Source organism: Drosophila teissieri, chromosome X (genome assembly GCF_016746235.2).
Source record: "Drosophila teissieri strain GT53w chromosome X, Prin_Dtei_1.1, whole genome shotgun sequence".
In the NCBI taxonomy this organism is placed as follows: domain Eukaryota; kingdom Metazoa; phylum Arthropoda; class Insecta; order Diptera; family Drosophilidae; genus Drosophila; species Drosophila teissieri.
Genome location: NC_053034.1, coordinates 11,331,627 through 11,358,582, shown reverse-complemented (window position 1 = coordinate 11,358,582; position 26,956 = coordinate 11,331,627). Strand labels below are relative to the sequence as shown.

The 26,956-nt window shown below is 44.0% G+C and overlaps 5 protein-coding genes across 7 annotated transcripts; 3 read left to right on the top strand and 2 right to left on the bottom strand.

Annotated features, from left to right (window-relative positions):
• Positions 1–22: 22 nt before the first annotated feature.
• On the bottom strand, positions 23–7,028 carry LOC122623852. Its single transcript, XM_043803213.1, has 6 exons — positions 4,367–7,028; positions 3,496–3,955; positions 2,916–3,430; positions 508–869; positions 259–448; positions 23–191 (listed from the first exon to the last, which is right to left on the bottom strand). Exons 1-6 carry the CDS (start codon positions 7,026–7,028, stop codon positions 28–30), a joined length of 4,353 nt encoding a protein of 1,450 aa, XP_043659148.1. The 3' UTR covers positions 23–27.
• On the top strand, positions 1,006–2,849 carry LOC122623853. The gene is made up of 2 exons (XM_043803214.1): positions 1,006–2,126; positions 2,190–2,849. The coding sequence occupies exons 1-2, from the start codon at positions 1,111–1,113 to the stop codon at positions 2,683–2,685; spliced, it is 1,512 nt and encodes a 503-aa protein (XP_043659149.1). The 5' UTR covers positions 1,006–1,110; the 3' UTR covers positions 2,686–2,849.
• Positions 7,029–11,188: 4,160 nt separating the features above from the next.
• LOC122623072 (proton-coupled amino acid transporter-like protein CG1139) lies at positions 11,189–24,110 on the top strand. 2 transcript variants are annotated; one of them, XM_043801990.1, is made up of 5 exons: positions 11,189–11,323; positions 21,796–22,365; positions 22,732–23,189; positions 23,260–23,435; positions 23,544–24,110. In XM_043801990.1, the coding sequence occupies exons 1-5, from the start codon at positions 11,312–11,314 to the stop codon at positions 23,783–23,785; spliced, it is 1,458 nt and encodes a 485-aa protein (XP_043657925.1). In that variant the 5' UTR covers positions 11,189–11,311; the 3' UTR covers positions 23,786–24,110. The 2 variants fall into 2 exon arrangements, with proteins under 2 accessions (XP_043657925.1, XP_043657926.1); XM_043801991.1 differs by lacking the exon at positions 11,189–11,323 and adding an exon at positions 20,738–20,883.
• Positions 11,193–19,482, top strand: LOC122623073 (proton-coupled amino acid transporter 1). Of its 2 annotated transcripts, XR_006326376.1 has the most exons (7): positions 11,193–11,323; positions 14,771–14,928; positions 15,672–16,032; positions 16,110–16,561; positions 16,632–16,804; positions 16,865–18,305; positions 18,390–19,482. XR_006326376.1 is itself a non-coding variant. In XM_043801992.1 (6 exons), exons 1-6 carry the CDS (start codon positions 11,312–11,314, stop codon positions 17,119–17,121), a joined length of 1,413 nt encoding a protein of 470 aa, XP_043657927.1. In that variant the 5' UTR covers positions 11,193–11,311; the 3' UTR covers positions 17,122–19,482. The 2 variants fall into 2 exon arrangements, 1 of the variants encoding a protein (XP_043657927.1); XM_043801992.1 differs by having other exon boundaries at positions 16,865–19,482.
• A 125-nt stretch (positions 24,111–24,235) lies between the features above and the next one.
• LOC122623074 (actin-related protein 2/3 complex subunit 3) lies at positions 24,236–26,686 on the bottom strand. Its single transcript, XM_043801994.1, has 3 exons — positions 26,585–26,686; positions 26,307–26,480; positions 24,236–24,690 (listed from the first exon to the last, which is right to left on the bottom strand). The coding sequence occupies exons 1-3, from the start codon at positions 26,588–26,590 to the stop codon at positions 24,346–24,348; spliced, it is 525 nt and encodes a 174-aa protein (XP_043657929.1). The 5' UTR covers positions 26,591–26,686; the 3' UTR covers positions 24,236–24,345.
• Positions 26,687–26,956: the final 270 nt, after the last annotated feature.

Here is a 26,956-nt window from a genome sequence, read left to right as displayed (position 1 = left end):
CCCTGCGCCTCCCTAGCCTGCCTAGCCTCATATGTAGTCCAGCATGCCGCTGATGATCTCGAAGGCGTCCCGAGCCGTGGGCTCGATGGCGCTGCTGGGCAGCAGATAGCCGTGCACGCCGTTGTCCGCCAGCTGGAGCGTGTAGCTGAAGGGTATTCCGATCTCGTAGGCGGCAAAGGCGTCCGCACAGCCTGGCGAAGTCAAGGAAACCAAAGGATTAGCTACTTCGAATTAGGATCAATTTCTACTAGTACGCACCCGATCGCTGTTCGATTAGATCGTTGGATGCGTCAACCTTGTATCGGGATTTGCTGCCCTTCTTGCGCAATCCATCGGTGCCCACCATCGCCACGTCCAGAAAGTCGTCCAATCTCTCTGAATTGAATGTGGAATTGGCCTTGACCGGATAGGATATCACCTGTCCATAGGCCTGCAGCGAAATGTACAGCTGCAAAAATATATAATATATGTATATTTATATTTATTGTATATTGTTTGCAAGCATACCTTTATCTGCGTCCTGTAATCCATGAGGAATTCGGAGACAGCCTTGGTTTCCGGTTCGGAAAATGGCGCTGGACCGGCGTAGAACTCGTTGCAGGGCGCCTTGGAGCTGCCCCTTTTGCCCCAATGATACAGCCAGTTCCTGTCCAGATCCACGCCGTAGCAGACCTTATCCGGACCCCGTTTCTGCTGCAGCCACGTCATCGCCGAGTCGAGGAGGCCACTGGGCGGCGGCGCCTGGTGCTGCGATCGCGACTTCTTCCAGAAGCGATCGTACTCGTGGCTGTACGCATATCCGTCCGGATTCAGCACCGGCATTATGTACCAGGTGGTGTTCCGGATGAACTCCACGTCCTCGTTGCTCTCTGTTGAGTAAAGAAGTAAGTGTATATATTAAATATTAAATAATTGTAAAGATATTCATTCTTTAAATAAATAATATTTTCAAGCGATCAACGTTGCCGCTGTGCCCCAACTCGAATCACATTAGTTATCCTTTGTCAGTCCGTTAGTCAGTATATTTGTAGACCGAAAAATCGATAGTGTATCATTTAGGCGTTAACAGCTTGCCACTGCTCCCCCAGTTGGATCAGGATCAGGATCAGGATGGAGAGGCGAAGACCCCGCAAGTCCTCGCGCCAATACGTGCGCTCCAAGTCGAATCCCTCCGTTGGCGGCGGAGGGGGAGGACTAGCAGAAGCCAACGGCCAGCCAGACGGTAATAAAGCCTCCACCATCACATCCCTTCTGGGCGGCAGACTGCAGAGGGTATCCCGCATCGCCAGAGCTCCGCACAGCCTGCAAGTGACCGAGAATCCAGAAGAAGGTGCGCCAGCATTCGTGCCCGATAGGGAATCCGGCGCATCGGATGTGTCCGGTGTGAATCCGGGCGTTATGGTCATTCCGGAGGCGGCCAGTCCCCGGGGATCGGCGGTGCATGGAGCACACGTTAGCCTGGTGTTCAGCACCACGGCCAGGGACTCGGAAAGTCCGCGCATATCGGAGGAAGTGACCGAGGTGTTCCGCACCTCCTCGCGCACCCCATCCAATACACCCACTGGGGGCAATCTGCGCTTTGACTCCACGCCCGTTGGTCTGAACGACGGCGGGGCTGGCAACATAAACTTCGCGCCGCAATCCGTCTTCGATCAGCACAGGTATAGCAGCATGATATCCAGCGATGACAGCGTGGACAACCGAGGACAGAGCGGTCAGAGCGGTCAGAGCATGGGAGCCTGCCGCCATGGCTGGCAACAACATCCGAGCGCCGCTGGACCGGGGGGCAGGGACACCCTGGGATTCGCCATCAATCTGGGCACCACCACTTTGGGCCACGAGCGCTGCAGCCTGGGCGTGGCATGCGACGAGGACTGTGGCTATGGAACTGGCTGTGATGCCGCCTGCGGCATGGCCCATGGCGTTGATCCCGGCAGCTTTGTATATCCGGGCACGCTGGGCAATGCACCTTTAGTATTGGCACCCCCATCCGGAGGCCCACCTGTACATGGTGGGGGCTATAAGCCAGTGGGCGCCGCCCAGCGTGGATCCTTTGGAACGGATTTCGGGAGCGATCAGCTGAACTTCTTCATTACCTTCCTGCTGGAGGTGCTCGGGGTGCTAGTGTGAGTATATAGTCATTTATTCCCTATGCATTAGCTTTGATAATCTATGATAACTTCCACTAGTTTCTTTGCCATCTGTACGATCACATTTTGGATTACACTGGGCTACCACGTCGTCCAGTTGCTGGTGGACCTCAAGAACGCCGATCGCAACGTTCAGGTGGCGGTGGCCATTGTGTTCGGCCTGCTGCTGGTCGCGTTTGCCATTTCGCAGGTGACCAACCTCAGTGGCTCCTGCTGCCACTCACGGGATCGTGCCCGTTCCAGGGCCAAGGGTGGTGGTGGCATTGGCTTCTTCCACAGGTCCAGCAAGTCCAAGGCCAAGACCAAGAGCTGCGCCTCCAAGACCAGGAGCTGTGCCCACAAGCCGAAGATCAAGAAGGCAGCCAGTTGTGGACCCAGCCTGGGCGTCCAGTCGCACCGCAAGATGCGTTACACGGATTGCGAGGGACGGGCAATTTTCCTGAGCTCCAGACGCTATGCTATACCCACTGAGATGAAACAGCCGCCCACCATTGTGCTCTGGATGCGCGATGCGCTGGCTCGCATGATGCAGTAACCACCGAGGACTCACGGCCCCACGTTGGGCGCCAATAAGCATGCAACTGACTTGAGACTGACAGGCGAGAGCTACACATATGTATTGTCTGGACACACGAACCATTCGACAATTGGCAACAAATTTCAATTTGAATAAACTTTAACTTAATTAATTTGCAGAAATTACACAACTGATACTTGTGATCTGGCTAAGCTACGAACTGCTTGCAAAACTAGTGTGAAACTCACTGTTTGACTTCATTAGGCGCAGCAACTCGGCAATCATCCAGGTGGCGGTGGCGGGTCCAATCCAGGCCAATCCCTGAGCACCCGCCTCGACGAAGACGGCATTGGCCTGGCCCGACTTCCGCTTCCGCTTGGGTCGCTTGGTGGTGTGCAGAGCCTCGTTGTTCGCCGCCGCCGTCGATTGCTTGGACTCGATCTTGACCACAATGAGGGGTCGACCCTCGAAGGAGCGACCGATGTGGATGAGCTCGACCAGCTGCGGATGACGCATTCGCACCGTCTCCAGATACTTGACGATCTCGTCGTGATTGTGGTAACGATTCCATGTCATGGGCGGCGGCGCCGTGGGTCGCGGCTTCGAGGGACGAGTGGTTTGCAGGTAATCCTCCTTGGTCAGCTCGTAGGCGATGGCCTTGCCCACGTCGAAAATGAGCACCTCATGCGCTATGCCCTCGTAGTTCAGGGTGCCCTGGAAGTCCACCAGCATTTTGGGTGGCACTAGCACATCCGTCAGGCCTCTAAAATTATGAAATGAGTAAGAAGATGGGGTGTGAAATGTAATAACTTTTTAATAGATTATTACCTGAGACTGGGACCCTTGAGCCAGTGCAACTTGACGCCGTCCTCGCCCTTCTTGAACGCCTCCAGTGCGCGCACCTGCTCCTCATCCTGCGGCTTTAGGCGCCAAATCTGGTACTTGTCATAGCTGATGCGCCTGGGAACCTCTGGCCGCGAAGTGGTGGTGGTGGTGCTAGTGGTTCCCCTGGTGGTCATGCGCGTGGCCAGTGCCTGGAGGAGCGGATTACTGGTGCTCGTGGAGATGGCACTGCCTGTGGTATTGACAATATGGTGCGCCAGTATGCCAATCCAGTTCTGCGGATTCCTCAGTGGATCCACTATGGTCAGGATGGGCACTTGGGCCGCCGCCACCGCCGCCGATGGTGTGTGCGTCGTGGTTGTCGTCGAGGTGGTCGATGTGGAGGTGGTGGAGCGACGTCTAACCTTTCGCTTTGGCCGCGAATCGAACCAGGTGGAAAACCATTCTGTGCGTTGGAGAAAATAAGTCATATGTGTGGTATTGCCTTTGGGTTTTTTATGTCTTTGGTTTTTATGTGCAGTGCGGTGCAGAAAGCGTGAAGGAAAACGAGAACCCATTTGGTAGACGCACACCGTTAGCCATTCAATTGGGTTCTCCCTTGGTACTTATGGTTTCCCTTTTATCTTCCTGCTCATTCAGCCAATCTCCCCATTAGATGAACCACTCGAACAACAAGAAGAACTTTGCATGGCTCGCTTTTAATTGCACGGTAATTAGATGGGAAACAATGCTGGAGAAACCGAACGTATAAATTAGCGAATTGCCTAATCATCGTTGGCATATTTACCATATTTCCCAAAATAAACCACTAATCAACCATGAAGATGTTTGGATACTCTGTGTTGCTAGTACTCACTGTCGTAGTCATCTTCCGCATCCGCATCCGCCTCCGTGGTCGAGCCGAATCCGAACCAGGACTCCAGCCAGCCGGGTGGCGCCTTGGTGGGCGGCGGCAATGGCAGTGGCACGGTGGTGGTGGTGGTGCTGCTGCCGATCTTCTTGGTGCGTCGCTGCAGGCCAAACCAGGAGCCGAACCAGCTGCCCAGCGAGGAGGAGTCTTCGTCGTCCTCCGACTCCTCATCCTCCGGCTCGGCATAGGCTTCGTTGCTGTGGGCGCTGTGGTAGAGCGTATAGCTGGGATACTTCGATGCGGGTGGACTGGCTGGCTCCTTGTCCTCCTGCTCATCGGGACTGCCGAAGCCGTCTATGAGCCGGGACATGGCCACTTGGACGGGGTAGAAGATCATGCGAAAGAAGCCAGCGATGCCGATGTCCTCGTCATCGTCGTAATCCTCATCGGAGTCCACTGGTCGCCTCTTGATGCGAATCTTCTTCTTGGCCATGGAGTTCTTGCTGCTGGACGTGGCATCATCCTCCTCGCTGCTCGATATGATCGCCGTGGGCGTCGTTTCCTCCTCCACCATGGCTCCAAAGTCAGCGCCCTCCTCCGCGGAACTGCTGTCTTGCTTGAGATCACTTTGTGCTGTTTCTGTGCTGCTACTTTCATGGCGCTTCTCTGTATACCTATCCTTGTGCTCGTCCTCGAAGTAGTAGTCTTCATCGTCGTCCTCCTCCTCCTCCTCTCCTCCCTCATCCTCGTAGTCGCCGTCGGACATGAGCTCGAATATATCGAAAGAGGGCAGCTGGGGTCTTCCGCGTTTGCGTTCCTTAATTTTCTTTTTCTTCTTTGGATTGGCATTCATTGCAGCTTTGGGTGCTTCATCCTGGCTGTGATTCCTGTGGAGCAGATGCAGGGCGGTGGGTATGTGCAGTACACCAGCCGAAGTCTTCTCCTTCTGCTGCGTGGTTGGTGGTGTTTGCTGCTTGGTCTTGCGCTTTCTGGAACTGCCCTTCGGGGAGCGTCTTTTGGGCGTGCTCACCCGTCGAGCTGCTACTCCATGGGAGGATCCTCTGGAGAGTTTAGTTCTGGACTTCTTAGCAACGACTTTCGGTGATCCTTTCGCAGCTTCAGTGGTGACCGCTTTTGCAGCTTCTTCTCGAGAAACTTTAGCAGCCCTTTCTGGTTTTTTAGGACTTTCCACAGAGCGACGACTTCTAAGGTGAAGTGTTCCAGCGGCATCCACTTCTTCCTGCTGCTTCAAGCTTCCTCCTTTTGTTTCCTTATTTCGCCTAGATCTCCCAACAGCACTTCTTAAGACTCTCCTTTTGATCAGCGCCTTCAAAGAGGAAGTTCTTCTTGGCTGAAGTGGTTCCACTCCTTCCACTCCTGGCACATCTTCCAGCGAACGCCGTGTTCTAAGACTGAGTGGCTCATCCATTCGAAGTGGTTCCTGCTCCTCCAGTGTTTCACTTTCTTCCGCCGACTCCAGACCGCTCCGCAACAGGTGCTGACTGAAGACATTGGAAGTGGTGGGCAGTGTGGCCTGCGGCGCATGTGGTTTCTCCAGTTGCGTATAAGCCGGCGGTGGTCGCGTTGTGGTGGTGGTGCTGGTGGTGGTGCTAGGTCTCTTGCCCAGGATGATGGGCAAGGAGCCAGTCGGACTTCTGGTATTGTTGCCGCCATAGCCCGGCCTCCGTTTGATCACCTTGGTCTTGTTCTTTGGCTTCTTCTTGCGCTTCTTGCGACGCGTATTTGGCCTTGAAGTTGTGGTGCCTTTGGTGGTGCTGCTGGTGGTGGTGCTGCCCGTGCGGTGGGGCAGCTTGAGCAGCTGATCGGAAACGTGAGCGATGGGTCCACTGGTTACCATCACCGGTGGCGGACGATAGTTTGGATTGGGCAATTTGTTACTGGGCTTGGCCAGGGGATTCTTGGGCTTCTTCAGCCGAATGATCTGCGGCCTGGCGGTGGTGCCACCATGATGCACTGCATTCAGCGTGGATATGACCGTGCCCGCTGGAACTGGCTGGCACTGCTGCTCGTATTGCCTGCGCAGACTCTCCATATCGGCATCGTACTGCGCCTTGGTCACATAGATCGCAATGGCGTTGCTGTCGTTGCGACTTTGCGTGTGCACCACACTGGGACTCTGACCCACTCCCACTCCCACGCCCGCTCCCACCTGGCTGATGGCGTAGACAATGCCGGTGGTTGGATGGGTGAAGTAGATGGGAAATGTGGTGCCATTGCCGGCGGATTGTGGCTGGTGCGTTTGGGGTTTGTGCGAAGGATGCGGCTCCTTGATCTCCAGCAGTTCGCTCTGCACATGGAACTGATCGGAATTGCTGGCGCCCGCTTGGTTATCCTCCACCGACTCAAAGACATAGGGTTGGGAGTGTGCCTGCTCCGGATCCTGATCCTTGTCGAACAGCTGGAAGTCCAGTTCTGGCGGCTCGAAGCGAATGGAGGTCTGATGCTGGTAGCGCGGCACAAAAGGGCGATCTTGGACGCGACGCTGGAGGAGATCGCGACCCCAGCCTTGGCGCACCAGGCTATCGAACTCTTCGGCGCTCGGATGATAGCCAAAGTCGATGGCCCCCGTTGGATGGACGACAGCCGCCAATACCACGACCACGACCAAGACGACGATCAAGTGCACAACGGGCAGCCCAGTTGCCATGTCTAGTGCTCGCCAAGCTGACGACTATCCACGACCACGAAGTGAACAGATGACTGTTTGGCTGCGCGGCTGGTTGGCAAATGAAACGAGCCCCAAGTCGCGGGCCCAACTCAGCCGGTCGGAGAAAGCCCCGTCTGCGGGCCCCTGCGCCATCGCAGTTTCGGCCACTTGGCTTTTGGCCCGTAACGCTCCTCCTCCTCCTTCTTCTCCTCTTTCTCCTCCTCTTCTGCCTCGCTGGGACTTTGAGCCACAGCCGTAACCCCAGCCCGTCGAACGTTCTGGCCGTTCTGGTAACTACCAACTATCTTCTTTACTGGCCTTGCGACAGTTATCGAGCCATGCCAAATTGCCGATCTAATCGCCAATGGGGCACACAAGGGTTAAGTGCTGGAAAAATTACAGATTCGACAGTGCGGGTAAGGAAAATAGTTATCCTTTTTCATTTAATAATTTAAATATAGAGTTTCTATGCATGCTAACTTAACACAAGTCTTTTTTGTCGCTAGAACTAGCTGGAATTTTCGCTCAGTGCCTGCCTGGGTGAGCTTCGTTGGCCCCCAAGTGATTCGGCTTTATGGAGGCACGCATCCCAGCAGTTGGGATGAGCCAGCATGCGGCGGCAATCTCGGCCAGGTCATTTGCTTGTGGTATGTACCTATGTGTGTGGTACGTACTGGAGTAGTATGGAGTGTGGAGTATATAGTGGCTAGAATGTGGTGCTTGGAGTGGGGCGACCCACTTAGGCGACACCGCTGCTTGCCTTTCTGGAGGATTAGGCGCCGGAGGTGGGGCCAACAGGTCGGACTTGTCCAGCGGTGGGCGGTCAACGAGGAGGGAGAGGGGAGGAGGGAGCTGGCAGGTTCCAAAAGCCAACATTAAATGGCCAGCAATGACGACAATTCAATCCGATTGCTCATCCAAACCGCCAACTGCCTGCGGACTGAAATGGAATTGCTGGCCATGGCCATAAATTGCAGGAGATCGCTCATTAGTATGTGGGAGAAAAAATATGACAGCAAAAAGTATTCACCTTATGAGGAATATTAACAATAATTCAATGCATAAATATATTATTTATTTATCAAATGCGCTCTGCAAATCTGAGATCATGATTTCGCTTTTGGTGCGAAGTGACTTGGAACAGAGCGGGTTGGGAGTTAGGAGGAGATGCTTTCGTTGATATGGTCTAAATGATAATGTCTAAATCCAGGAAGAGATATTCGGATCTTTCACTTTCTACGCATTCTGCCATTAAATCGGAACTTTTGTTCATATCTTCATATGTTTATGTGTGTTTGGAGTGGTTGTCGATGTTGTTGTTGGTGACTTTCGCCGAGGGGCGGTGACCCCGCCCTCAAAATCAGGTATGTCTATCCGCCAGTGGGTAATTACCAGCACTAAGACAGTAATATTCTCCGGTAGTACGGACTTACTGGAGCGTCACTAAAAAACGTTTAACGTTTCGAGCCAACGAAACGCTGGGCAAAACGCCTCAAGCGAATAAAAGGCGGTCTCTTAATAACAATAATGCACCGAATAATACTATATAAACAAATGCCGCCGTCGCTGGGCAAGAGACAACTAAATAAAAAAGTAACATTTTTAATTGCTAGTTTTCGTTTTAGTCGGCGATCTAAACAGAAGCCAAGCATGTCAGTCGTTTCACATAAATATGTACTTATATACTTATGTATGTATATACATAGATGTCTAGATATAGCGACTTGTGATTATATCGTCTATGTGGCAGAAGCAGAACTACTGGTTTTGGATGAGTTAAGAAGTTGAAAGCGAAAGTCGCCTGGAATGGGAATGGAAATGGGGCTACCTTCTATTTCATTTTCCATATCATTATTATATAGTTGCATTTCGAGAATCTTACTATTTCACTGTTTTCACAATGATTTATCAAGTTGTATCAAAACATTATTCAACATGTTTTTTTACCAGATATTCGCACTATAAAAAAATGGTGCTTTTAAAATGTTGGCACGCGATAGTGGAAAATTTTCACGTTTTGTCATAAATTGTGTCTCAAAAGTCACAAAAAATAACTATATATTTATTTATAGGTGCACACCCAATGGCTTCATGTTCAACCCTCAAAAAGATAATCCATATTATTGTGATAAAAATGGAAAAGAGAAAATATTCCTGCCGCATTTGCGAAATGCATTTGCTGAAGTTCGACGACATTCAAATGAAAACAATTCGTTTTTATTTTCCTAGCCAACACGTTTTATTTATTTGTATTAATATATTCTCGTTTTATATTGAAGAATTTATAAAGCAGTCGGAAAATGTATTTTCGCTCGAGCTGATCCTTGAATACCCTGTAAATTTCTTCAAATATATCTTAATTACTTAGGCAAAAGAAAAGAAAATAATACATCTTAAAATTATAGTTATAGTTTTGTCTAATTTCCGTATATTTTCCAAATTTCCAGTTTAAAAATGAGATAACCTTTCGCCAGTGTATGGCGTTCATTCGTTTATATTGTATGTATATCTAAGCGATTCGCACATGTTCTGTCTAAATGGTATTCGTCATTGGGTCGGCTGACCCAAAATGTGAATCTTTTTATATTCAAGCCATCAGAAAAAGATGGAAGAGCAGGCGCATCAAGCCAAATATCAGAGGACAATGTTCGATCTTGTGCGGTGAGGTGGCACATGTGTGTAAGAATAAATACACATCTATGGAATTATGGACTCACGGGCGTGCTACCCATCTATTTTCAAGGCCAGGGACAGGGATTCAGGGTCGAATTGGCGCTTCTTTGTGTTCCGAGGTTCTGAGGTCGCCGCCCGTCGCCAATTGAGAGATCTGCTCGAATAGTTGACGTGCGTCCCGCAATAGAAGCGCATGGAGAGGAATCTACACTGCAAGAAATGGCCAACTAATATTACATATTAATATTTTAATAATAAACCAATGGCAAAGGGCCATTAAGCCGAAGCATCGTTGAGCAGTGCAATGCATTCAAAACGTTTCGATCGGTTAAATATTTTGTAATGTCTTCAAGAAACCCATTTGTTTTTTTTCTGTGCACATTTATTACTGAAATTCTTTGTTCTTCCACCGCCGTCGCCTTTTGCTTTAATTTATTTTTCTACAAATCAATAATAATAGAACAAATTAAACGGCCCGTAACCCGAAGATGGTTAGACTTTGGCCAAATGAATTACTTTAACTAATTATCAGGATAAATGTACCATTGTTATTTCCTATAATATAATACATATAGTTTGTAGAATAGTAATGTGTTTTATTCATTGCATAATTTCCCTAGAATATACAGTCTGGGTAAGAATGACACCCTTTTGCCTGCTTGTTAGACTCCACATCTCGATTAACTAGCAGAGTTTCAAGTTTGTTTTCCTTTTTCGTGATTATTTCATTCATTAATTGGCTTCATTCACTTGTGGCAGCGCCACCTGTGGGCCGCCTTGCGCAGCGTGCCATTTAATTATAACAGCTGATCGACAACCTGTTGGTGGTCAGCTATCTCTTTCGCACTCGCATCTGTCGAATTTTTTCGTAATGAGCCAGTGAAGGAGTGAGCGAGAGCGAGAGCGAGGAGATGCTCTCTTCCATCAGTTACACTTGGAAAAAATCAAAAATATACATTTAGATCTTACAGAATCAGATGTAAATAAATATAAGATATAAATAAAACTAATCCAAATATGCAACGCAGAAATTAATGTATATTTTAAATAAAAAGAAACCTTTTTTGTTAAATAAATGTTTTTTTAATTTAAACATATAAGTTTTGTAATCTCCAGGCGACAAATGATTATATTTGTCTTTTCTTGAATATATTATAAAATCCTGCATGGATTGCGCCCCCTTTTCTGCGAGTGCACTCCCATCTATCTCACTCCCACTCGCGGGCCGTCCGAATACCGAATAACCAAACGATTGTCGCCGGTCGTCAGTCTTGAATTTTTCGTGGAGCGATTAACACACAGTGAACACAGATCGCCAAAGGCTACAAAATCTCAATTCTCAATTCTGAATCGGAATCGGAATCTAACCGCATCCGCATCCTCGGAAAAGCAAAGACGAACATTAGAACATTAGAGCATTAGATCGGTGGCCAAATGCAGGCTACGAAAATAAATCATTAAGATCAAGAACAGGCAAATTACGTGTGTGTTTCTTTCATTTCTTTTTTTTGTTGGTTGATTTTTTGTTTGCCTCGTTTGTTTTGCTTACTTTTTTGACCGACTTCTGGGACAATAACAACACCAAGAGCTGCAGCAACAACAACAACAACATGGATGCCGAGGTGTGTAATTAAATTGCAATCGTTAAATTTAAGACACATGCCTAAAAAAAGAAAACCCAAAACGCAAAAAGCCAAAAGTGAAACCAAAAAAAAAAACAAAAGGGCCGAAAAAGGGGAAACCTACAGAGAAATAATTACGACGCACAAATACAAAAAAAAACGGGTTAATTTTGCCGGTTGTCAAACAACAACAAAAACTCAAATTCACAGCTAAAAACAAAACCAAAAAAAGAAGAAAAAAATAGAGTAAACACAGACAACTTCTTTTGGCAAAACCAAAGAAATTCAAGTGCAAAGTCAAGCAAAGAAAAAAGCAACAAAATTTTAGTACAGCTGTTGCCTTTTTCTTGGTCTAAATCAGGGGCGTGGCGGAGTATTTTGAAAGGGGGGTTGGTTAATTGAGATAAGCCCGCTTAATAACAGCAATTAAGCAATGGAATGTGGTATAAAAATCGTAGTGGAAACCCATTAAGTATGCAAATAATTGTATAAACAACAGAGCAATGTGAATGAGGTGGATGGGAACGAGTTGTGCTAATTATTTATTAATGTTAAGTGAAATAAATAAACAAAATAAATATAACTAAAATATTGGTAATACATTAGATTAAAGGTTTTCCCTTTGATTTATTTAGTAAATAAGTTAAATGAAACCAGTAAATTAAGATACCCCACATGACCTGGTTTTATGGCCATTAGGCTTCCATATTGGCATCAACTTCCGCTAAACGAATTCATTGATTAGTGCGAAATTCCTGCTTATCTGCTGGATTCGATTTATGGATCTGCTGGCACTTATCTCCGATGAGAGATTGCCCCATAATTTATGGCAGCCCAACCCCCCTGGATTAGACACCCCTGCATTCTGCCCAGTTACGCCCGAGCTGTTCACTCTGGCCTGCAATTTGAAAATGCAAATGATCAAACATGGAAAATCACACACTTTTATGCATTTGCTCGATCAAGGTCAGAACTTGTTCTGCACCAGACACCACCAATCACTATTTTACTTGTATACACTCAGCTAAACTACTAGTTGTATTCAATACATTTAGAAATATAATGAAGTATTTCGAAAAAAATCCTATAAATAAATATATAATATGAAGCATAAACTTCCAAATTCATTAACAAACTGTAAATATTGTACAAAATTTGAAGATTTATTTTTAAAATTTAATAACACTTTTAAAAATGTAAGTATCCACATAGAAGTAACAACTTTCGCTGTCCTAAAAGTAGATCTCGCATTTCATGAAATATTTTTTTTTTTCCAAATGCATTTGTATGGCGAACAAAAGCGTGGCCAATAAAAGCCAATCAAGGTTCCCTTTGAGCTTGTCAGATTTCCGGCAACATTAATAAAGGAGAAATTAAACAATTTTTTTTGTTGTGTTGCCTCCAAGTGCAGTGAACCCTCGACGAGGCGACCAGACCGACAGACCAACAGACCAGCAGCAGCACACGCACCATCGGCGGTGGAAAATTTTCCACTCGAAGACATTGCTCAATTCAAGAAGCAAAGAGTACAAAAATGACAAAACAAACAAAAAAAAAAAAAAGAAACATAAGGGAAATGAGACCGCACATAAATAAGATCACTGCCGCCCTGTTGACAGTTTGCCAATGGCTGCTGCCATGGGTTAAGAGCGCGGGGGCGGGGGCGGGCATCCAGAGCGGGGATTTTGCGGGTGGACTATAACACCGACTAAACCACGCACTTCAGACTGCCGGGAGACTATCTGGTGTTATCTGTCCTCAATTGACGGCATGCCCGTCTGCTTTTCCACGGTAAATGTCTGGTCTAGATTAAAGTGGAACCCTCTCAAGGGTATGACATTGCCTCACCCCCCTTTCCATACCCATGGCCTACCTCTATAGTTCCTTCGATATTTGGAATGGCGACTTCTTCAATACCCTTCCATATCAGGCAAACTTTCGCATTTGATTTTTGCTTCTTCAAAGTTTTGCTCTTCATTTAGTTTAATATGCATACTACTTACCTTCCAGCGAGTGCACGATAATAACAATAAGCATTTATACTTTGCTTTAACTACTTTAACTGCCGATAAGCGGCGAAATAAGTTAGTGTCTGGATGTACACAAGGCGCAAGACGTCATGTTAGCTATGTACCCTGTTGAATATCACGTATACGTCAGGGGCGCCATGTCCTCCAGTAGATTGCGCATACCACATGTGAGACGGCGATAATCTAAACGAGGCCCAAATGATTCGCAGCGAAAGCAAAATCAGTTTGGCGATAAGTAGCTCGTTATTTACGACACTTAAGATTCACTCGGACCCCTCCATAGATATAAACCATAGTATATATATATATTAAGTAGCTGGCAACAGGTATTGGAAAAACACTTTCGACACTTTCATGTGTCCAACTGACAAAGTGGCCCATAAATCAGGCAAACATCCATCTTAATCAATGTATCATATGTTCAATATGGCAGTCATAATTCCTTGATAGTCACTTATCGATCGCGATTTAAATATTGTGAATGAACGTGGGTTTTACCATAAACGTGTTATTGCCGACTGTGGCGATGCATAACAAGAAAACGTGATGGGATTCTATTGCAAGGCACGAATTGATAGGAAATGTATGAAATGAGGCAAATGTTGTAGATTATTAAAGAAATTACAATAATGTATTATACTATGAGTAATTAACAATTTCCCTGAATACCTCGAAGTTCAACAACGCCCTCAACAGGAGTCGATATTTTATTACAATGTTAACTACTTTGCGAGATTGTCTGCGAGTTTCAATCAGACCCATTGAACTCCAACGCGCGAGGCAGACACGTGCTATAGATATAGATATAGATATAGATATCGATGGGTCTATTGGTCTATTGGTTTGTTGGTCTGTTTGGCAGTCGTTCGGGTGTCATCGAAAATCGAAAGGCCACTCACTTATCTGGCCGACGACACTATATATAGATAAAGGCATGGATGGCATTTAATTTGCTTTGTATTGGGCTTTTATGAATCCGTTTAATTGGCTTTGATTTAGTTTGCGGCCATATTTATGGCCATTGGACTAAGCAATGCCAAATCGCATTGGCATTCTTATCACTCCAATGGCGGGAACTTTTCCATCTGTCGCTCTGCAATGGAAATCCCCTATTCAATTTATTACACTGCGCACCAAAGTTGTAAAGTCATGTGGTGGTATTCTATATATTGTGCCACGACTTGAGATCGGTGATTTCCCGCGGATAAGATCTCCGTCTATGAAACTTGATCATGGAGATTGACAGGCGGAAACACTTGAGAGGTTTGCGTTTTTATCGCTCAATTAAAACCCATCAACCGTTCGAGGAAAAAGGCGTTAATTTTGATGTATATTTTTAATTTAACTGTAAGCTTTTGTTTTTATTTATTTCTTTCGCTGCTTGCCATCAATGAAATACGTATTATAAAACCGAAAGGCGCCAACTCAACTAGCGAAAAATCAAACAGCCGCAGTTCCGAGACAGGAAACTGGGGCGGCAGGCGCCACAGGTGAAACGGCAGGTGGAGGTGGCGGTGGAGCAGCCAAGGTCACGAAGGAACAGGATCACGATGCGGAGTATCATCCGCCGACAAGGTATGACTGCTTGTGGAAAATCCTCGATCTAACTGCTTGCTTCCCGTAACCAAACTAAAAAGAAAACACCTACTCCCAACCAACAACCTGCGAATTGCATGACTACTAACTCAAGCTATTGAGCTATCAATCCTACTAACATTTGAAAGAGATTAAGATCTTAGAGTATATTATATATCCTATCCAATCCAACCTGACCTCCTGCTTTAACCAACTAACCTGCCTTGCAACAATATCCCTCTGCCTTGCAACAATAACCCTCTGCCTTGCAACAATAACCCTCTGCTTGCATCGATCCTGACTCCCAGCTATAAAATAAGACTATAACCATAACCATGGACTTTTTACTAGCAATTTGTATCGAAAACCATCAACGCCAAACCCCAATAATCCCAGCTTTAAACGAATTCATCAGCATCAGTATATAACGCCAACTAACCAGAATCCCAACGAAATCCCTCTCCAAGGAATAACAAGACAATGCAAACCAGCATCGAGCTACCCGAAAATCCACCTACTCCCCGAAATCCGAAACCTTGAAGATGTCCAATAACCCCATAACCCAAATATAACGATCCTGATCCTGAATTATAACCTATGTATGTACTAACCGTGATTCCAACTGATGCGGAGTTACTAAACCAACCCATCAGTGGACAGCCTAACCCGGCTCCTCCATAAGTTAGCCCAAAATGATACCCAAGCCCCAAGATGATCTACGATCTGTGTTCCTGTAATTCAAGCTATCTGGAGACCATCGTGCACCTGTTCAAGGGCAACATTGGACCCGGCCTGTTCGCCATGGGAGATGCCTTCAAGAACGGCGGTCTCCTGGTGGCCCCACTCCTCACGGTGGTCATAGCGGTGGTGTCCATCCACTGCCAACATGTCCTGGTCACCTGCTCCAAGAAGATGCGCGATCTCAAGGGCGAGACCGTGTGTGCGGACTATGCCCAGACGGTGGAGCAGTGCTTCGAGAACGGGCCGCCCAAGCTGAGGGGCTGGTCCCGAACGATGGGGCGACTGGTGGACATATTCATCTGTGTGACCCAGTTGGGCTTTTGTTGCATATACTTTGTGTTCATCAGCACGAATCTGAAGCAGGTGAGTTTGAGGTGCCTTGCGGTGGCAAGAGTTGGGTGAAAACTGATGGTGGATTCTTGGATTGCCATTTCCAAAAGATCCTGGTAGCCTACGATATCGACATGAACGTCCATCTGGTGATGCTGCTGGCCTTCGTGCCCGTGCTGCTCAGTTCGCTGATCACGAACCTCAAGTGGCTAACGCCCGTCTCCATGTTCGCCAATGTTTGCATGATCCTGGGACTGGCCATCACACTGTACTATGCCCTCAAGGACGGACTGCCGGAGGTGGAGGAACGCGCCCTCTGGACGAACGGCTCCCAGCTGGCACTCTTCTTCGGCACCGCCATCTTCGCCTTCGAGGGCATTGCCCTGGTGATGCCGCTGAAGAACGCCATGCGCAAGCCACACCAGTTCGAGCGACCATTGGGTGTGCTCAATGTGGGCATGTTCCTCGTCTCCGTCATGTTCATGTTCGCCGGATCCGTGGGCTACATGAAGTGGGGCGAGCAGGTCGGTGGCAGTTTGACCCTCAATCTGGGTGATACCATGTGAGTGGGACAGTCCTTTGGCTATGGCTACAATGTCACACGATTCTATGAGACCCTTCATCATCCACAGACTGGCCCAGGCGGTCAAGCTGATGGTGTCCGCTGGAGTTCTTCTCGGTTATCCGCTGCAGTTCTTCGTGGCCATTCAGATCATGTGGCCAAGTGCCAAGCAAATGTGCGGCATCCAAGGACGATCACTGCTCGGAGAGCTGGCTTTTCGCACTTTCATGGTCCTGGTGACTCGTAAGTATCCGGCATGGCCATAGAAAAAAAAAGGGGAAAACTGACAAGGTTCGTCTGCAGTTGCCATTGCGGAAATGGTGCCGGCCCTGGGACTTTTCATCTCGCTGATAGGAGCACTATGCTCAACGGCATTGGCCCTGGTGTTTCCGCCAGTCATCGAGTTGATCGCCAGGAGTGAGCTGAACAAAGGACCGGGCGTCTGGATTTGCGCCAAGAACCTCGTCATTCTGGTGTTGGCCTTACTGGGCTTCTTCACTGGCTCCTACGAAAGTCTCAAGCAAATTGTCAAGCACTTCGGCGAGGAGGAGGTGCACTGAGAACTAACTAACTGAACTAACTAACTGAACTAACTAACTGAATTGAGAGCAACATCGATAACTAAAGATCATCAACATGGTGGAAAACGAACAGCGGCAGAGAGATTATCATCCTTGTAATCTTCCACGGAGAACAAGCAATAAAAAACAAGCAAAGGATCAATTAACTCAACATAATAGTTACAAAAACATAATTTTTATACAATATCATATTCACAACAAACTCAGGACTCCGGCGCAAAAAACACGATAAATATGAATGCAAAGGTTACGACCATCAGAAAGTCGATTTTAGGAGAAACACAATGATTAACGATCTCCGAGTTTTCGAGATGAGCAATCAGTTAAGATGCCTGACACGAACAATACAGGAATAGCAGAGGATCATATTTATCAAAACGAAATGATATACCAAACCTCAATGTAATCAAGCTTTAAAAATAATGAGAAAACTAACAGCAAACATCTAACGACCATCATTTTAGCATTATTATCAACGTATCGAAAAAAAACATTAAGCAATTTAAAATGTACCTACTCTTAAACCTTAGTTATTGACATAAAAACATAATATGCTTGCGAATTTATCATCCACAACATATACATATATATATAAATATATATAGCTAAGTGCCTTCTCTTGTGTCTTAGTAAGCGTGCAGCGCATTTTACCTACTATAATTGATTATTTTTTTAATAGACATTAAGTGAGAATAAACAATGCGACGTTCGTTTTGACGTCATCGCAACATGACAAAAACTTGACAGATGTGTTTTTGGGGCGTCGACTACTCGAAAGAGCAGACTAACAATACTTTTGCAACGGAATGGATTTTCGATACTAAAGATAATAGAAAAAGGCGCGGAATATTAATATTATAATGACAGCGCCCTTCTCTGCGCTTCTCAATGTATGCACTTAAGCTAAGCGACTACCAACGACAAAATACTAAAAAAAATGGTGCTAGAAAACAGTGACACTAGATACTAGAAATAGTAATTAAAACAGCGCTCTTCTCTTCGCTTCTCAATGTATGCACTTAGGCTAAGCAGCTTGCGACTGGCGTGCCACTAGAAATGTGCTGAGTCACAAATCATTTGCGGCTATTTATCGGCACTGAAAACGTGCGAATAAAAGTGGTAATAAAATAAATGAGCCGAATACTAATAAAGTCGTGGAACAGGTTGCTTGAAACAGTTTTAAGCTGGCAGCGAAAATAAATTCGCAATTATACTCCAAATTAGTTTTGACATTGACCCCGTTTCAGAAGAAACCATAAATTGTATTCTGATAGATGTATCTTACGTATGCGAACTTTCGCTTTCATCTGGCGCAAACTGGTTAAGAGCCATACCGGGAATCATATCTACCGCCCCGTATGGGAATTACACTAATCTAATCCGATCCGAACCAAATCAATCTAATCGAAACCGTTCAAACCTTCAACTCAAACAAACGATGACTGGAACTGCAGGCAATGTCGTTGGATATGCAGCGCAGTGGACAGGAGCGCATCAAAAACCTTTATACTTAAGATCATATAAACATTTTAAAAAGTGATAATAATAATAATAATTAACCTTACTTAAAGTTTAACAATGTTGTATGATTTTGTTATGATCTAGAAAATATCGTACCCCTTCAAGCGCCGCTGCAGTTTGTTATGCATTTGTTTTTCGTACCCCTTATATAATTCCAATTCCGTCAACATCGATCGATCGATCGACTGGTTGGTTGATTGGAAGATTGGAAGAAGTGAGATGCAGCAAACGGCCGGAAAACTTTGATTCCGTGCAATTCATTTAACTGGCGCTTCTTCAATCAAGGCGGTAAATTTCCGTGCGTCTTCCAATTGCAAGTACCGGGGGGCTTCAGGGGGTTAAGGTAAAGGTGTAACGATCACGAATGCGGTGTATGGAATGGACTCGTAATACTCGTATCTGTAAAATATTCATGCTACGCCCAAGAATTCGATGCAATGGGCACGTGCCGTGTAAAACCGTACCGACAATCGAATTCCGGAATGTGGCCGGATCCTTGAACCTGATCGAACCACTTCCTGCCGGAAAACAAAAGCAGCCACTACAAAAGAATTTCAAAATAGTTGCATATATGAGTGTATTCAATGTCGTGACGCAATCACTCTTAAGATACAGTCGCATAGCGCACAGCGAGCAAATAAATAAATTAACTAACTTTGAATGATGAATGACAACATTTTTACTGCCCACAAATGTACGTCGTCATAAGCAAACACGAATGGAAACCAAATACGCTGAGTTTTTGTAACACTTTATGTATTTTGAATAGTTGTGTTTTGGATGAAATATTGCCGGCAATAAACTCAACTACTGAACAAATTTAAGCTAGTACTTGAAAGGCGTTGCATATTTATTTTAGTTTAAGTACACTTGGTTACAACTAATTACTTCGGTGCAATCACGTGCTGGAAAACAATGTGCATTTAATTTCTAAACAAACTTTAATCACGTTTTATGTATGTACATTACATACAAAGTAAATAATAGATTAATAAACTAGCATCGCATGCCAACCATAGAATTGCTAATTAGAGCAGTTAAATTTAGTGAGCTATACCAGTGATCAGTTAAGAGATTTTAATTAATGAAGAACTTAAAAATAAATCGGCTCAAACTCATGAAATTCTACGAATTCCACTTCATAAATTGAATATTTTTCCTGGCAGGGCAATTAATAAAAATAATTTGCATGAATTAGAAACAATACTTAATTCAATTAATTAGCATCAATTACCTGCTTGTTTTATCCCATTAATTGTTTTTGTTTATTCTCCTAATTTTACTGAATCCAAACTGGAATGTTGATATTTATTGAAGTGCAATACCCTTTTGGTTGTTTCAGCAATTTCTAAATGTGATACATTTTTTCAAAAGTGGTTTACCTTTTTACAAATTGTAACTTGACCTACAGATTTACTTCAACCATTGATCCACGACGATCAGCGGCTCATCTTATCTTTTATCGCTGAGTGATTGCCTGCTATTTATATATTACATAGGTATATGTATATATTTATATTTATATTTTTTATCTGCCATCGGTTCAATGCATTTCGCGCGTTTCCCGTAATTTTCCACTGGAAAGTGACAAGTCCTCGAGGGAAAGTGATTTGTAGGCAACTTGAGTCAGCCAGCCCAGTTGCGCTGGAAAATAGCGCTTAGAATTATCGATTCATTATCGATTTTAGGATCGGAACTGATCTTACACTCCCCGATCTCCCACGCATCTTAACCCCTTACTTTCAGGTGTTCAACTTGACTTTATTAGAATAATTGCATAGTTTTATCTATTATTTAAATTGATCAAATATATGAGTACATATTTGGGAACTTATTTTATGCACTTACATATATGTAGCATATTGATAACTATACCTAACTTATATTCATTTTTTTTAAGATCACGAGAAGGGTTCTATTCAATATTGAAGCAAGTGCAGGGGGTTAAGCGTTATGCGCATTTTTGCATCGCTCACACAGACAAACGTTCGCTCTTTAGTTTTATATTTGTGTTTTTGTTTTATTTCTGCCTTCTGCCTTCCGACTTTTGCCTTTTGCCGTTTGCAATTTTTAGCTTTTCGCCGCTGTTGGCCAACTCGAGCATTGAGTCTGGTTTGAGTTCTTGCCGTGAGCGGTCCTATATTTTGTGCGATTGCGGCGATTCACAGAAGCACTCGATACTTGGATATACTCGATACTTGTACTCGCAGCAAGCAACAGGTGATCATCGTAGATATTCAATGCGTAGCGCTCTAATCAGTGATCGGTGAATGGAGTAATGCTGCAAGATCTATCTAGTAATCATATCTATGATTAAAGTGCATACTGCTCGCTGGATTTGTGAATAATAATTAAGTGCCGTGGCCTTGGCGGGTTAATTATTTTTTCTTTTTTTTTCTTGCTTTCCGGTTGTTGAAAGTGTTTTGTGTACACGATAGTAATCAGTTTTTATTTCCAGTGTAATTAGGTTTTAAGCTCGCAAATTATAAGTGAGTAAAATAAAGTGCATTTCCAAATTATCAGAAACTAAGCGGAAAATGTCGTGACTTTTGTAGTACATAAAGATTATTTTTCTTTGCTACTTGTAAAGTGTTTTTAGCAAAACGAATTAAAAAGCAAAGTCACTAAAAATATGCAAATTTCTGCAAAACACAAAAGTCCGCCGAGGAAGCAATCAAATGTTTGGGATTTTACGAGCTTTGACATTGATGTGAACTGGTCTAAAAGCGATGTGAATTATAATGAATTGAGCGTATTTAATTGGCATTCAGTGTTTTATGCGACTTCATTAAGGTTTTGCCAATGGTAAAACTATTAGGCATTTTAAATATTTATTTGTATTTCTTATATTCGCTATAAAGCTCACTGTAAATCAAATGGATTTGCTACGGTACTGTTCAATATTTGTATGTTGGCCCACCTGGGGTTAAGGTTTAGATAAAGGTTTGGATAAAGATAATGCCAAAGAGAGAGAGAGAGAGACGTAACTGTGCTTGATCGCTCGCTCCTTCTCCTTCTCTGACCGTCCTTCTTTCGCGAGAACGCAAGTACCGTTAAAGCTCTCCTGGAAGAAGCCCCAAATCGCAAAGAGAGGTTTTTTCAATATCATTTTTTTTCCATATAAATCCACAGCAGCAGCAGCGCAGCGATCAAAAGGCGATCGAAGCAGCCGGCGAAATGGGAAGGACACTGGAAATAACCGGAAGGCAGAGCGAGAAGAATCCGGAGAAGAATGCGGAATCGCGCTTCACGGAGAAGGGTGCGGAGAAGGGGGCCGCCGCCGAGAAGGGCGCCGATCTCGAGAACGGCGATCCGGTGCGCAGGCGTGGCCACGAAACCAGCGAACTGGAGGCGGCCACGCATCTCTTCAAGGGCAGCGTGGGCGCCGGACTTTTCGCCATGGGCGATTGCTTCAAGAACGGCGGACTGGCGGGTGCCACCATCCTGCTGCCCATCATTGCGGTGATGTGCGTCCACTGCGAGCGCATGCTCATCCGCGGATCGGTGCTCGCTGTGGAACGGACGCCCGGCGTTGACTTCCTCGACTATCCGGAAACGGTGGAGAAGTGCTTCGAGCACGGGCCACGCCCACTGCGCAAAATGTCGCGTGTGATGAAGCTGGTCGTCGAAATGTTCCTCTGCGTCACGCAGTTCGGCTTCTGCGCCATCTACTTTGTCTTCATCACGGAGAATCTGCACCAGGTGAGTACAAATAATTGTAGGATATTTAAGGAAACATTTTATATTATTATTAATATTTAAAAACAAAAACTTAAATTTACCACAGTAAAGCTCATAAAGCTGATACGCAAATTTGTTGCGTAACTTAAAAAGTGGCATTTAGTTCGGACTCATAAAATAAACTTTTGAAAGTTTTTACAAGATTAGTTTTAATAATATTACAAAGCAAGCATATTTATGAACCTAATATTAAAATATTTAAAAGAGCTGGAGGAGTTTGATAAAATGTTTTAAATATTACACATTTGTTAGCCCATTCAGTGGATCATGCATATTGTTATTAAATATTATATTATTTTGTTATCATATTATTCTTGTTTTTTCCAGGTCCTCCAGCAGAACGGCGTCGATATCAGCATGAGCATGGTGATGCTGATCACCCTGCTGCCGGCGATGATACCCTCGCTGATGACCAACCTGAAGTACATCTCGCCCGTGTCGCTGTTCGCCAATGTGGCGCTGCTCTTCGGCCTGATTGCCACCCTGACCATTGCCTTCTCGGATGGACCCATGCCGTCGGTGGGGGACAGGCACCTCTTCACGGGCGGCGCTCAGTTGTCCCTGTTCTTTGGCACCGCCCTGTTCTCCTACGAGGGCATCGCCCTCATCCTGCCGCTGCGGAACTCGATGCGGCGGCCGGAGAACTTTAGCACCCGGTTCGGTGTACTCAACTCCACGATGTTCTTCACCACGGCTCTGTTCATCTTCACCGGATTCGTGAGCTATGTGCGATGGGGCGAGGAGGTCGCCGGCAGCATAACACTCAATCTTGTGGTGGAGGAGGTGTAAGTAGTAGTGACTTGACTTTAGGTTTACTTGGCTTATAATCGAATGACTTTATTGCTTTCATTGCAGATTCTCGCAGGTGGTGAAAGTGATCGCAGCGCTGGGTGTTTTCCTGGGCTACCCCATCCAGTTCTTTGTGATGATGAAGATCCTGTGGCCTCCACTAAAGCGGTCCAATAACTGCGCCCAAAAGTATCCCATTACTATGCAGGTGTGCCTTCGCTTCTTCATGGTGATGATGACATGTAAGTGAATATGTATATCATTATAAACATTTTATTTCAATTGGAAATGGAATGCATATCATTCAATATCTATATTCATATATTTATATATCTCTATATGTTTTGCAGTTGGCGTGGCGCTGGTCGTTCCCAAGCTGAATCTGTTCATCTCGCTGATCGGCGCACTGTGCTCCACCTGTCTGGCCTTCGTGATCCCGGTGCTGATCGACTTTGTGACGCGGGCGCAGGTGCCCAAGGCACTGGGGGTGTGGTCCTACATCAAGAACATCCTCATCCTGTCGGTGGCCGTGCTGGGCATCGTCACTGGCACCTACCAGAGCATCGTGGAGATTGTCAAGGAGTTTAAGTAGGCTTAAATCGCTAGCAAGTATTTGTTGTACATAAATAATGCTGTCATTCCGTGAAAGTATGTGAATGCGTTGCCCTGCTCTATTGTAAGATTAATTTGTGTATTTTTCCACTAATTATTTTTTTTTTGTTTTGTTGATAGTTTTAAGCTGTGCATTTGTGTGTATGTATAATGAAATGTTTATTCGGCACCAGAAACAAAATGAAAATGATCTGCAGCTTTAACCGATTTTAATAATTGATTACCTATAAGGCTTTGATTGTGTGAGAGCCTGCAAATTATCGTTAAAACCATATGTAATAAATGCTATTCATCGATTTTATAAATATAGTGAGATTTTTATAAATTATTAACTAGCTTTCAGCAAACAATGTTTAACATTAAGTTCGCTTACAGTGTGAATATGCGCTTTTGAAAGCGTTAAAATGAATAAACATAAATCCACAAGGAATTTTACGATTGAATACTTTACTATAATCGGCAGTATATCAGGGAGTCTCTACAATTTATACAGTCAACAAAATAAAGGTAAAAACACTTCACAATAACTTATGCATTCATCTACATTCCCGGCCCCGAAAGACTCTTCTCCATGAACTTCTTCTTGGCAAAGCATATCCACCACTTGCTCGGCTTTCCATCCGCCGTATCGAAGACCTTCTCCAGCAATCTGTTTCCGGTCTCCTGGCGCAACTGCAGCATGTACTGGCGCATCAGCTCCGGATCCTCCGGTTTCGTGTATATACCATTCAGCGGGAATCCCGCATCGCCGGGTATATCGAACCGGGAAATGGCCAGCGTATAGAGCTCCTGCTGACCCTGCGCTTTGCTGCTGCAGCGGGCCAATCGCTTCAAGCATTCCGTGATGTAGAGCGTGATGTAGATAAGCACCCTGTCCACCTCCGACTGCGATTAGATATGCAAGGTATGGTATAGGGGTTATTTAGCAGGTTGGGAAGGCATGTATCTATAGAGTATTTCATAATTAACAAACAAACATGGGTACCTGAATGTTGGAAAAAGTTTTCAAAAAGTTGGAAAGTTCCTAGCTTTCAAAGCTAATTTATGAGTTTTAAAACAAATCATTTACTTAAATAGAACCTTTTTAGTTACAAATTTTCCTAAAATAGAATATATATCAAACGTAAAAGCAAAACTTTTGAAACACCATTTAACAAAAATATAAAAAAAAACTTGAACCTTATCATGCTGATTGTAACGACATATAATATTTCTACAACTGAAGGCGATGAGATGACGCATATTTTGCGTCATATCTCGTTGAATTCGTAATTAAATTTCCAATCGAACTGTGTTTACCAAAAAAAAATTAATTTTTTTTTCAAATTTGTTTCCAATTTTTGATGATGATTATTGGATTTTGGCCAAAAATTGAATTTCTGTGTTTTTGCGATTTAAATATCAGAATTTTGATCAGAACATTCGAAATATTGGTCCAAATATGGATTGTCATATCTCGCTGAATTCGTAATTAAATTTCCATTCAAACTGTGTTTACAGAAAAAAATAATTTTTTTTTCCAATTTTTGATGATAATTTTTGGCTTTTGGCCGAAAATTGATTTTTTGTTTTTTTGCGATTTAAATATCAGTATTTTGATCAGAACATTCGAAATATTGGTCCAAATATGGAATGTCATATCTCGTTGAATTCGTAATTAAATTTTCAATCAAACTGTGTTCACAGAAAAAAATAAATTTTTTTTTGAAATTTTTTCCAATTTTTGATGATGATTTTTAGATTTTGGCCGAAAATTGATTTTCTGTTTTTTTGCGATTTAAATATCAGAATTTTGATCAGAACATTCAAAATATTGATCCAAATATGGAATGCCATATCTCGTTAAATTCGTAATTAAATTTCCAAACAAACTGTGTTTACAGAAAAAAATAAATTTTTTTTTGAAATTTTTTCCAATTTTTGATGATGATTTTTAGATTTTTGCCGAAAATTGATTTTCTGCATTTTGCGATTTAAATATCAGAATTTTGATCAGAACATTTGAAATATTGATCCAAATATGGAATGCCATATCTCGTTAAATTCGTAATTAAATTTCCAAACAAACTGTGTTCACAGAAAAAAATAAATTTTTTTTTGAAATTTTTTCCAATTTTTGATGATGATTTTTAGATTTTGGCCGAAAATTGATTTTCTGTTTTTTTGCGATTTAAATATCAGTATTTTGATCAGAACATTCGAAATATTGGTCCAAATATGGAATGCCATATCTCGTTAAATTCGTAATTAAATTTCCAATCAAACTGTGCTTACAGAAAAAATTAAATTTTTTTTTCAAATTTTTTCCTATTTTGGATGATGATTTTTGGATTTTGGCCGAAAATGGACTTTCTGTTTTTTTGCGATTTAAATGTTAGTATTGACTTTAACAAGGCTTAAAAATTGCCTCGAATTATTTTACAAACTTAATGAATATATTTAGTTTAAAATTGGAATAATGCTTCGCTTTATCACTTCTTTGTTCGGTCACAGCTACCAACCTTAACTTCGTAAGTGCGGAAGAAAATGTTCGACTTCCAGAAGTAAAGTGACTCATCGATGATGTCGTTGGGAATATCAACAGTGGGCGCTGGTCCTCGGACTTGAGTGCGTAGCGGTAGAAGGGCCATATTCCCCACCGAGGCTTGGAAATCCTCAATTTCCGAGTGAAAGGCCTGTGCGATCCATGTAAACAAATGGTTTAGTTTCAATTCTTTTTTGTAGATTTTGTTAGGAAACTACTCAGCTGCAGCTGCATAACTCGTTGTATATTACTCACCGGCATTTCTATTATTTCGGGCTCTCTTTTCAACGGCTATAATATGAGAAAAACAAAGTAATATATGATTTATCAGTACTTCCTAGTGATGTGAAAACGTTATCTTTTTTGAAGTTGAAAAACGGGCCATCGGCGTTCATATGAACTGGTTCAGAGTTGATTTGGTATTTTTTGTAAATATACATTCTAAAGGTATTATTCATATAATTTACTGTGACTTGTAAACCAATTGTATTATTCATGTTCTCGCTAATAGTTATAAATGATGTTTACTAACAACTTTTCTTTATTAATCTTAATAAGTGAATAGTAAAAGTAGTAAATAGTTTAAAAGCGCGCCAAATTCACGTTTCTCTCCCTAGTTTTAAACCA

Excerpts from the sequence above, each read along its gene's own strand:
- LOC122623853 (XM_043803214.1), top strand. The coding sequence starts at position 1,111 with ATGGAGAGGCGAAGACCCCGCAAGTCCTCGCGCCAATACGTGCGCTCC. Across the intron at positions 2,127-2,189 it reads GAGGTGCTCGGGGTGCTAGT|TTTCTTTGCCATCTGTACGA; the intron begins GTGAGTATATAG and ends AACTTCCACTAG.
- LOC122623852 (XM_043803213.1), bottom strand. The coding sequence starts at position 7,028 with ATGGCAACTGGGCTGCCCGTTGTGCACTTGATCGTCGTCTTGGTCGTG. Across the intron at positions 3,956-4,366 it reads TGCGGAAGATGACTACGACA|AATGGTTTTCCACCTGGTTC; the intron begins GTGAGTACTAGC and ends TCCAACGCACAG. Across the intron at positions 192-258 it reads TCTAATCGAACAGCGATCGG|GCTGTGCGGACGCCTTTGCC; the intron begins GTGCGTACTAGT and ends TGACTTCGCCAG.
- LOC122623072 (XM_043801990.1), top strand. Across the intron at positions 22,366-22,731 it reads TCACGGAGAATCTGCACCAG|GTCCTCCAGCAGAACGGCGT; the intron begins GTGAGTACAAAT and ends TGTTTTTTCCAG. Across the intron at positions 23,190-23,259 it reads AATCTTGTGGTGGAGGAGGT|ATTCTCGCAGGTGGTGAAAG; the intron begins GTAAGTAGTAGT and ends CTTTCATTGCAG.
- LOC122623073 (XM_043801992.1), top strand. Across the intron at positions 14,929-15,671 it reads GAGTATCATCCGCCGACAAG|CTATCTGGAGACCATCGTGC; the intron begins GTATGACTGCTT and ends CTGTAATTCAAG. Across the intron at positions 16,033-16,109 it reads TCAGCACGAATCTGAAGCAG|ATCCTGGTAGCCTACGATAT; the intron begins GTGAGTTTGAGG and ends CATTTCCAAAAG.
- LOC122623074 (XM_043801994.1), bottom strand. Across the intron at positions 24,691-26,306 it reads TCCGCACTTACGAAGTTAAG|TCGGAGGTGGACAGGGTGCT; the intron begins GTTGGTAGCTGT and ends ATCTAATCGCAG.